General features: G+C 42.9%; 1 protein-coding gene and 1 pseudogene across 1 annotated transcript in view; both read right to left on the reverse strand.

Moving 5' to 3' along the window:
• LOC135705684 (uncharacterized) overlaps positions 1-11,754 on the reverse strand; it is a 256,038-nt gene that overhangs the window by 167,867 nt on the left and 76,417 nt on the right. The window contains exon 4 of the mRNA XM_065227468.1: positions 10,066-11,726. Coding sequence (XP_065083540.1) covers positions 10,311-11,726 — 1,416 coding nt within the window. The 3' untranslated portion in view covers positions 10,066-10,310. The remainder of the gene's footprint in view (positions 1-10,065; positions 11,727-11,754) is intronic.
• Positions 1-11,754, reverse strand: part of LOC135705755 (large ribosomal subunit protein eL20-like) — a 227,496-nt pseudogene that overhangs the window by 128,018 nt on the left and 87,724 nt on the right.

Below are 11,754 nucleotides of genomic sequence, written 5' to 3' on the forward strand. Positions count from 1 at the left end.
GTTTTTTTTTTATTTCTCAAATGCACTATTAAGTTGGAAGGGAATGAACTATGTTTAATGTATTTTTCATTGATAATGCATATCGAACCCGATATCGATACTGAAAATCCGATATCGAAATTATATCGATATTTTCAGCGACCAATATCGATATTCTCGATAAATACGACATCGTCACAGCACTAGTAAGAAGGCCATGATTTGGCAAGCGATATGTGAGTGTGGCAAGTTGTTAAAGCCATTTGTGACCAAGGAGACGATCAACAATGAAATTTACGTTCGGGTCAATCAAAACTTTTTGGACCCTTTCTAAGGGATATTAACGCAAACACTTTAAGGCAGCGAATTCAATCGAAGAATTTGAAAAAGACTGGACAACATTATCGCCAAGGAATCTGTGCTGAAGCTCATGGGCAGCGTCAGATCAAAAGTTCGCTCCTTGGCATACGATTAAAGGAACTACTATACTATAGAGAACATATAAGTTAGGATCGAACCCTCATCCCCAACACATTTTCGGAGAACTTCGAGATTAGGGCGTAATTGCTGTTGTAAACAAACAAGTCATTTGCCGATTTCTCACGAATTAAAGCTCAATCTAAAAAACTAATAACACAAACAGGTAGAGGATGCGGACAATATCCAGGATTTCATCAGCTCTGTCTACCAAGTGGCAACCACATCAATCCCGCGGACAAGTCCCAACCCGGGAACCAGGTCGTTACCATGGTGGTCTCCTGAGACAAAAGCTGCTGTTAAGGCCAGAAGGAAGGCTTTAAGGGCAGCTAAACGACTGCCCGCGGACCACCCCTTGAAGGAAGCGGCACAAACTGCATACAGAACTAAACGGAACGAGTGTAGTTCGGCACCGGTGGACCGAAAAGTGGACCAGAAGATCACCAAACTTTCGTCAATAAGAAAAGTGTATCTTTTCGAGATTTGGCCTTTTTGGCTGAGAACATCAAAGAGTAACATCCAACGTGCCACGGCAAGAAACGGGCTGAAAACGTTCAAGAAGCAGAAAAATCCGAAACGAAGTCAGCCTGTTGTATGGACGATGAAACATTCATCAAATTTTACTACAAGACGCTTCCGGGAGACCAATACTACACAGTCCGTGATGGTCAAGAACAGGCTTGCTTTCACTCACTTGCTATAAAAACATGATTTTCTTAATTTTGAAATCATTAGATGTTATAATCATATGTTGTACTTGTTAGATACAAGAAGAGGTTGAAAGGCAAGTGTTTGATACATGAAACCTGTCAAATTTGCTTGCAGATAGTCACAATCAGCGATTTTACGACTCGCGAGCGCTCACTCTGAGTGAACGCTCACGAATCATAAGATCGCTGATTGTAACACTCTGGTAGCGAAATTGACAGATTTTATTAGTCAAACACTTGCCTTTCAACCTCTTCTTGTATCTAACAAGAACAAAATATCATTATAACATCTAATGATTTAAAAATTTAGGAAAGCATTTTTTTATAGCAAGTAAGTGGAAGCAACCCTGGTCAAGAAGTTTACGATGCCGGTAAGTCAATTTTTACCGGAAAAGTTAGTAAGAAGTAGTGCTGTGACGATATCGATAAGTCCGATATTATCGATAAATATCGGATCTAAATTATCGATACGATAACCAATAGGGGAAATGTCGGCTTCGCCAATACCTTAACCTATTATCGTCAGGAGGTTAACAACATCCTTGTGAGCTCAATTTTGGCATGTAGATAAATTGTGTTTCAGAGCATCTATTGGCCAAATTTGAGTGCTCTAGGACTTTGTTTACCCCCTGACGATAATAGGTTAAAGTTTTGCCGAAGCCAACATTTCCCCTATGTTAAAATCCGATATCAACGATAATCGAAATACGATATCGGATGTTAATAATCATCGACATGGTTCTACCATAGAGGTAACTCTAAGACCAGAAGGTCCCGAAGAAACGAGCTCAACTTTTTGGCTCAGCTCTGGTACCATAGAGGTAACTCTAAGACCACTGGGTCCCGAAGAAAATCATTATTATTTTTGGCTCACTCAGTACCAGAACAACGGTCCCAAGCAGTCCCAAGCTATTTCACTCACCCCTGCATGTTCTGCATGAATCCACACACCCCTGATGTTATCTGTCAAACTTTCATAGCGAATCAAAACAAACATAGTGTAGTAATAGAATTTCAACTAGAATAGGGTACGTTAATCGTTTGCTTGGGACCAATAGGCTACTAAAGTGGTGAGCCAATTTAAAATCGTTAGTTTCGTATTGATTGTTGCTGGTACTCTCTTCGGTCCCAAGCTAATCGATTCACCACTCGAAACATAGGAAAATCCACTAACCCCTCATTTTATCTGTCAAACTTTCATAACGAATCAAAACAAACATAGTGTAGTACTAGAATTTCGTCTACAATGAGGTACGTTAATCTATTTGCTTGGGACCAATAGGCTAGTCAAGTAGTGAGCCAATTTAAAATCGTCAGTTTCCACCGGTTGGTTCTACCGTTGGTGGTTCTATCTCCAGTTGAAGGATCTGATAACGAAGAATTTGTTCGTGACGAGCCAATGAGAAAGACATCTACCGCTAATTTGGTATGGAGTTATCACGAGGGAATGGTTCAACGCAATAATAACCGAAGGATATCCAAGTGGATGGCTCACTTTGTACGGAAGGAAATTGATATGTGGGTACGTGAGGAGTCGTATCGAACTAATGTCGGGCCTTATTACGGGTGTCACTACACGGTGATAAGGAAGTGATACTCACAATAAGAGCCGTAAAAATCAAATGGGAATCACTTCACCGTGACGACAAGTGACGATTTGTTCCAGGTGCCTCTGATACATCTGTCAAATACTACAACCATGGGAGCGTTTGTTTTCGAAAACACGGCGATTTTTGAGTGATGTAGCTTCGAAGAGTGGACAGAATATTTTTGTTTGTGCAATGTCGATGTTTTTTTTTTATTTCTCAAATGCACTATTAAGTTGGAAGGGAATGAACTATGTTTAATGTATTTTTCATTGATAATGCATATCGAACCCGATATCGATACTGAAAATCCGATATCGAAATTATATCGATATTTTCAGCGACCAATATCGATATTCTCGATAAATACGACATCGTCACAGCACTAGTAAGAAGGCCATGATTTGGCAAGCGATATGTGAGTGTGGCAAGTTGTTAAAGCCATTTGTGACCAAGGAGACGATCAACAATGAAATTTACGTTCGGGTCAATCAAAACTTTTTGGACCCTTTCTAAGGGATATTAACGCAAACACTTTAAGGCAGCGAATTCAATCGAAGAATTTGAAAAAGACTGGACAACATTATCGCCAAGGAATCTGTGCTGAAGCTCATGGGCAGCGTCAGATCAAAAGTTCGCTCCTTGGCATACGATTAAAGGAACTACTATACTATAGAGAACATATAAGTTAGGATCGAACCCTCATCCCCAACACATTTTCGGAGAACTTCGAGATTAGGGCGTAATTGCTGTTGTAAACAAACAAGTCATTTGCCGATTTCTCACGAATTAAAGCTCAATCTAAAAAACTAATAACACAAACAGGTAGAGGATGCGGACAATATCCAGGATTTCATCAGCTCTGTCTACCAAGTGGCAACCACATCAATCCCGCGGACAAGTCCCAACCCGGGAACCAGGTCGTTACCATGGTGGTCTCCTGAGACAAAAGCTGCTGTTAAGGCCAGAAGGAAGGCTTTAAGGGCAGCTAAACGACTGCCCGCGGACCACCCCTTGAAGGAAGCGGCACAAACTGCATACAGAACTAAACGGAACGAGTGTAGACAGACCATACGTACCACCAAAAGCTTGAGCTGGGAGAATTTCCTAGACGGTATTAACGCTGGACAGACGGCCTCTGACCTATGGGGTAAAGTCAACGCGTTGAGCGGTAAGCGAAAGTATCGTGGCATGGCTATTCGAATAGACGGCTTAATCACCAGAGACCCCGACAAAATTGCACATGCTATGGGGTACTTTGCAACTCTTTCGGCTCTTGAAGGATATGATGACCATTTCCGTCGCACAAAAAATGCTACAACGCATTCGCTGGATAATTTCCACATCCCGGAGGACGATCTACCACTGGAAATTAACCAACCTTTCGGACCAAGAGAGCTTGATTTAGCCTTGTCCAAATACTATGCCGGAAGAATGGAGCACAGCCTTGTTGTCCCAATTCCTAAGCAGGGAGCTGCGAGTCGCGAGCCAAAGGACCTCAGACCAATCTCTTTGACATGGTCAGCTAGGTGCTGGAGCGGATGGTCAATCGTAGACTCGTGCTCTACTTGGAGAGTAACGGGTACATTGACCATCGCCAGCACGCCTTCCGTCCCGGACATGGCACTGGGACCTATTTCGCCACACTTAATCAGGTACTTCGGGACGCGAGGGATGCCGACCAGCACGTGGAGCTAGCAACTTTAGACATCGCCAAGGCATACAATCGGACATGGACGCCTGACATCCTTGTCCAACTTGCGGAATGGGGTCTGTCCGGCCACATTATCCATTTTCTGAAAAATTTTCTCCAACATCGTACTTTTCAAGTATGTATGGGCAACCATAGATCCAGATGTTTCCCGGAGGAGACTGGCGTCCCACAAGGCTCTGTGATCGCAGTCACGCTGTTTTTAATACGGATGAACGGAGGTTTAAACAATCTTCCCAAGGAAATATACATTTTTGTGTATGCAGACGACATCGTCTTGGTAGTAGTTGGCAGCACCGTGAAGGCTATCCGCAGAAAATTAAAAGCAGCCACGAACGCTATCTTACGGTGGACTTAATCCGTTGGATTCCACCTTTCGGTAGAAAAATGTGCTTATACTCACATCTGTCCGATGAACCACCATGTACTCCGCTCTCCAATCAGCATTGATGAAAGAATCATGCCCTTCAAGAGGTCTATCCGCATCCTCGGCCTACGACTCGATAGGCATCTAAACTTTGTCGACCACTTTAATGAGGTGAAAAAGAGCTGCCAAACGAGGATTGATTTACTCCGAACACTGGCCAAAAGACACTAAGTCTTAATGAACAACCGTGCTATTCGTATGCGTGTAGCAAAAGCGGTAGTTGATTCCAGACTGACCTACGGTTTAGAACTGACTTGCCTGGCTGCTGATAGGTTGATTTACAAACTGGATCCAGTGTATTATCAGGCCATTAGGGTCACATCAGGTCTCCTCCCATCCACCCCCAGGTTGGCAGCCTGCGTGGAGAGTGGAAGGCTGCCATTTGAAAAGTACATTGTCGCATCTGTTTGCAAGAAAGCGATTGGCTTTGCAGAAAAGACTACAGGGACAAGTGACGGAGTGTCCCTCCTCATGGAGGCGACGATCTCCTGAATAATACCGCTAACCTGGAGCTCCCCCCTGTAGCCAGGGTCCACTGGTGTGGAGCCAGAGGTTGGAACTCACCCGGTCTGTCCATCGATCCGGCGATAAAGAACAGTTTCCGGGCGGGAACCAACTCCCCTGCGCTAGTGAGAACAGTAGCCGAATTACATCGAACCAAATACAACAATCATCAAGTACGATACACCGACGGATCCCGAAGTGGCGGTAGAGTTGGTATTGGAATTTCCGATCCGGAGCTGTGCACCTTTTACCGACTACCAGAACCATGCAGCGTTTTCACTGCTGAAGCAGCCGCCATTCTCGTAGCTGTCACCCTACCCTCGATCAAACCGATCGTCATACCAACAATCAATACGAAACTAACGATTTTAAATTGACTCACCACTTTAGTAGCCTATTGGTCCCAAGCAAACGATTAACGTACCCTATTCTAGTTGAAATTCTATTACTACACTATGTTTGTTTTGATTCGCTATGAAAGTTTGACAGATAACATCAGGGGTGTGTGGATTCATGCAGAACATGCAGGGGTGAGTGAAATAGCTTGGGACTGCTTGGGACCGTTGTTCTGGTACTGAGTGAGCCAAAAATAATAATGATTTTCTTCGGGACCCAGTGGTCTTAGAGTTACCTCTATGGTCATACTCTCCGACTCTGCAAGTGTTTGAGCAGCTCTCCAGTCTGAAACAGCTAAACACCCCTGAATCCAGGGTATCCAGCAGTTCGCACCTAAGGGAACAACCTTTGTCTGGGTCCCCGGAGACTGTGGGATCAGCAGAGGTAATGAGGAAGCCGACCACCTGGCGGCATCCGGAAGACAGTCCAACTTTTACACCAGAAAGGTTCCGGCCCAGGACATAAAGCGGTGGATCACAATCACTATATGGAACTGCTGGACTAACGAATGGATGCGATCTCGAGACTTATTTATCCGGAAGGTAAAAGGGGATACCAGGAAATGGGAGGATCCACCTGAACACCGACTTCAAGTCATTCTATCTCTGTTGAGAACCGGACATACCAAAGTCTCCCACAATATGGGAGGCGGAGGCGGATTCAGACAGCAGTGCGAGACATGCAATGTTCCACTTACAGTGGAGCATTTCTTATGCGAATGCCCCCAGTACCACGGACCCCGTTCCCTTTACGGGATCTCAGGTAGCATCAGGGATACCCTGAAGGATGACCCATCCAGCATCGCTGCACTATTCTGCTTCCTTCAGGAAGCAGGTCTGATTAATCAAATTTAAACACCCAAGCAACGACAACGGACAATGATTCGGACTCAAAACTATACCTCGGCTACAAATACTGACTCGGACACGGATGAACCAACAATCAATACGAAACTAACGATTTTAAATTGGCTCACTACTTGACTAGCCTATTGGTCCCAAGCAAACGATTAACGTATCCCATTCTAGTCGAAATTCTAGTACTACGCAATGTTTGTTTTGATTCGCTATGAAAGTTTGACAGATAAAATGAGGGGTTATTCGTTTTTCCTATGTTTCGAGGGGTGAATCGATTAGCTTGGGACCGAAGAGAGTACCAGAGCTGAGCCAAAAAGTTGAACACGTTATTTCGGGACCTTCTAGTCTTAGAGTTACCTCTATGGATGAACGAAGATATTGAACCAAGCAAAGCACGTACAAGGACACGGAAATAGACGAATGACGGCACTAAAATTAAACACAGCGACTACAAAGGAACAGGACACGGGCGTTCTTCGGGTAGCGAGTAAAGGGCCCACAAACCATTTGTTTACAAATGGCTTTTGCGCCGTTTTCAAATGTTAGCACTGAATTCATTGCCTATGCAGTAGCAACACGTCGACCGTATTCCTGTAAATTCTTACTCAGCAGATCGATAGAGCTTTAGATAGGATTCACCTTATAATAATTTGGAATAAAGATCCAGTTAGTCTTTATCCTCGAGTGGACTAACATTGTCTTGTTTTTTAAAACTTGGACTGGTTGACCAAAGCAAGGGGTTAAATATTAAATAAAAATTAAAAAGTTCATTAACATAACGTTGTGTTATTCCAAATGTGCTTATACTTTCTGGGACACCCTATAGACTTGGCAATTTGGCTGGTTCTTCCCTATTCGCATAGTTCATTTTAGAACTCTCTCTCTCTCTCTGGTATCCTTCTATTTGCTCGATTGTGCATAGCTTATGAAAATCAAAGCAACATTTTTCGATAAATACATTGGAAGTCACTAGTCCGACTAGCGCACTACGGTTTGCTTCCGTGCTTCCATCTATTAACGCCTCTTTAAACTGTTCCCCTGGTATAGGAGAATTAAGTTCAACACTACGGTTTGGTGCTGACGGTACTGTACTGAAGAACAATCTTTGAATTCACTCTGCAATTTTCTTGAAATTCGTAATAACTGTCGTAAAAAATGAGGCATTCCCCGCAAATTTTCCCTGAAAATGCTCTTGGAATCCACTTCAGCATTCGCTAAGTATTTTCCCGAAGTTCCCTTGACATTATCCCCGTAACTCCCTCTGATTGCTGCTCAAAATTCTCTTACAGTGGTCACATTAAGTTCTTTAAATGCTCCGCATAATTTCCTTGAAATACACTTCAGAATTCCCTGCAAGCTCCTGGGAATTTTACTTTAAAATTTTGTAGGAACCCTCGGAATTAAGAAAAAAGATAAGGATTAGTAATTTTCATTTTATTCAACTAATTGCTTATCCAATGACATACATGCGTTTTTCGACTACAATGCCCAAACTTCTTCTGTGGGTTGCGCTAATATTCGACTAGACTACAATAGTACAGAAGTGAAGTTCCTCAATAAATGCCAGCATTCATCAAGATTTATCCTCTCAATTCAATTCCCTTGGAATTTTTATAGAAATTCCATCGAAAGTGTCCTCAGAGCTCGTTTGCAATATTCCTAAGAATTGGAATTATCCTTGGAATTTTCATTGATTACATCACGGAATTCCCATTGAATTCGCCTAGTTCCCTTGAAATGCCTTGAATTTTCCTTAAAATTAGTTAGGAATTCTAGCCAGAATTATTTTCGTAATTCTTCTCCGTAATCCTTTGAAATTATCCTGCAATTATTCTCACATTTAGTTGTAATCTTCCTAGTCCTTAGCATACTCTAAGTATTCATCGGAAGTCTATTCCCTGCTTCCAGAAATTTCTTAAAATTTTCATCCGAATTCTCTTGGAATTCTCAGCAAAATTGTCCTTAAATTGTCCTATGAATTCTCTTCCAAGTTTCCTCATCAAATTATTATAGGTATGTATTTTCATTGAAATTCCATTTGAATCCTATTTATACTTGCCTCGAAATTCTACTCTGTACTACTTTGGAATTCTACTTAGGTTTCACCTGGAATCTGAACCCTCAGAACTCTTCAGAACTACCATAAAAGTAATCATTAGATTTCATCTGCCATGTTGTTCCCAATTCTTCTAAACTCACTTGGAATTCTCCTCCGAACTCCAGTGAAATTCGCTAGAGTTCCTTGACAAACTAATTCATCAATATTCTTGGATCTTGAAAACTTTCGTTAATCTGGGCTATTTTCAAATCTGGGAGCTTTTAAAATGCCTAATGTTCGAGATATTGATTGTTCCTTGGGAAATTTTATATTTATATTCGTTCCAGAGTCTATACAATTTCGTCAAGTTTTTTTTTTTCAATCCACGATTTCGTAAAATTGCCAATTTGAAGAACTTTAAAAAAAAAATATTCCATTTCAAAATACCAGTTCAAGCCCCAGAGTTTTCAACATTTATGTTGTTACTGATGATTAATCCACTCCGGAATTATTAAGTAAAATGGGTACAATAACAGTATGCACCTTAAGAATATGCTAAAAAAATATTGAAAATATATGAAGTTTTTAGATTTGTTTTACGATGCGAAAAAAAATCTATTTTTTTCTAGAAGTAGACGTTTGCCTCTTTAAAAGTTTCCATTGTGTCCTATAGCAGAAAAGTTTGCGTTTTTTATAAGCTTTCAAATAAACATAAATGCACTATTTTAGCTATTGAATTTGTGTTAACAATTTTTTGACCAATTTATGTGATTTTTTTTCTGAAAAGGTGATCAAGTTTCTTGCAACTTTGTCTCAGACGTCATTTCGATTAGTTGAGCCATTTCGGGCAATGATTTTTTGAAAAATAAGGCCCGAGTCCAAATGGCTGAATTCCTACACAAACTTGGTTTATTGCTCCTAGCGAACAATGATGCAAAATTTCATGAATTCTAAGGGGTAAAATCTACAATTCGTTATTTTTTTCGTTATTTGGCATGGATTTGCTCAGGTGGAGGTAGAAATCCTTGTTAGAACAAGCCAGTTTTCATTTTCATTCTCACCTACCTTCTTTACGTTTACAAATAATGCATCAGAAACATCCACCTCGAGCCACAAAACATCAGAACGACCTCCCCGCCTTCCCTCTTCGAACATCCACCAATTGCCATACATTCTACGAGGACTTACTCTATAGTCAATTGAAACGTACGTACTTGTTTTGTTCAAAGAAATTCAGATAATAGCTATATTCCAATATAATGCATGCCTTTCCTATACAATTACTTCACATTAAAAACGAACAGTTACTACAGTTAGCAGTGTGTATTATTGTGTTGTCGTATAATAATATCGTTCACACCCGTCGGTCACCCGATATACGCATCCCAGGCATCCCATCCTCTCCCATCGCAGTCAAACGCGCTTTTAAAGCTTTCCATTTAATAATGTGTTTCGCCCCCTCGCTTAGTCCGATCAGTCTATTGAATTTTAAGGAACAACTCCTTCCCCCATCGTCAGCAGCTATGTGGCAATCAATCCGAGATGAATTCTCATGAACACTTGCTCGCCTGCTTCTTGCTTGCTTGGTCGCCGCCGTCTATCACGCCGGCGGTGCACTGACAAAACTAGAACACCTTACGGAACAGCCGGCGAAAGCTGCCGCCCCCGCCGGCATTGCCGATTTTCTTCTCGCTCGAGCCCGTGCTCCCATTGAAGGAAACCGACGACCGTATTCTTTCCGATCCGATCCCGTTATGGTGAGCGGCTTCCGGTTCCGGGCTTTCCGACTTCGATTTGCGTTTGGTAAATTTGTCTTGACTAGAGGACTTCTTGAGCTTGTACCACTCCCAGGCATGCTGGTTGTTGTTGGCGGGGGTAGCCGACGTTGAAGTGGTAAGGAGCTGATCATCAGCGGGAAGCGAAGACAGCTCGTCTTCCGTTCGACTCGCGTTGTTAAGATTAATGTTGATTCTAACATTGGTACTACCGGTGCTACTGGTGTTGCTGCTGCTGGCACTGCTTACATTTTGGCTGGGTGTGGACTTCTTTCCGGAGGATTTGCGGCTTGACCGCAGTAGTGACGATTTGAAAAATGCCGGCGACGATAGCCGTCGCCCTTTGCCACCGGATTTGTTCGTTGATTTTGAATCGATGGAAGAGGATGATGAGACCATCCCATTCGTTTGATGAACGGTTTCGGACGTCGAGTCCGGAACGAACTCGTTGTAGGATAGATCCATCGCAGTGGGGATGATGAACTCATCGTTATCTTCCAGCAGAGGAAGTTCCTCTATGCGGTTGTTTTCGTCCGGTATAGCTTTCTCCGGCGAATGTCTTCTCGGTTCCGGAGCTGATTCAGTCCTGACCAGATCTACTTTTACGACATTACCAGCGGGAGGAGGTTCAACAGAAGAAGCTCTCTTCGCTTTTCCATTCCCATTGCCCTGTTGGATCATAGCCGGTGCAGAGATCTTCCTCTGTTTGTTCTTCTTCTTGCGCTCCACTTTGGCATTGTCCCCACCACCTTCTTCGGAGATCAACAGATTTTCGTACGTCCCACTAATGTTCAGCGCTTCTTCGCTTGGGCGCTTCTTTTTCAGCGATCCACTTGACTTCTCGCCAGCTCCAATAACACCGTCGATCGACCTCCTCCTGAGCAGCTTTCCCTTGATCGGTGGCTTTTCACTTCCAATCTGTACCAGTTCGCTAGCCACCACTTCCTGTTCCGGATGACCTCCACCGCCCTTACAGCTTCGTACCAATGCACAAACAATGACCACCTGCACGGCAAAAAATCCACCCAATCCGATGGCGATGTTTTTCCAGCTCAGAATACTATCACGGAACGCAAAGAAATCCTCGCGAATCCGGACGTTTTCATCCCGGAGCAACGCTTCGCTCTCACGCATCCGGCGGTTCTGCTCTTCGATTTCGAACAATGTCTTCGCATAGGAATGCTGCAGCTCCTCGACCTGCTTCCGGTAGCGACGGCTCAGCTCTTCCAGGTACTGGCCGGATAGACTCATGTTGCGCTCCAGGGCCTAAAAGAGAATGCATGAGTGTGACTTT

This window comes from Ochlerotatus camptorhynchus, unplaced genomic scaffold, assembly GCF_037179485.1.
Source record: "Ochlerotatus camptorhynchus isolate MF236.1 unplaced genomic scaffold, CSIRO-AGI_Acam_v1.1 ptg000274l, whole genome shotgun sequence".
NCBI classification, from domain to species: Eukaryota; Metazoa; Arthropoda; class Insecta; order Diptera; family Culicidae; genus Ochlerotatus; species Ochlerotatus camptorhynchus.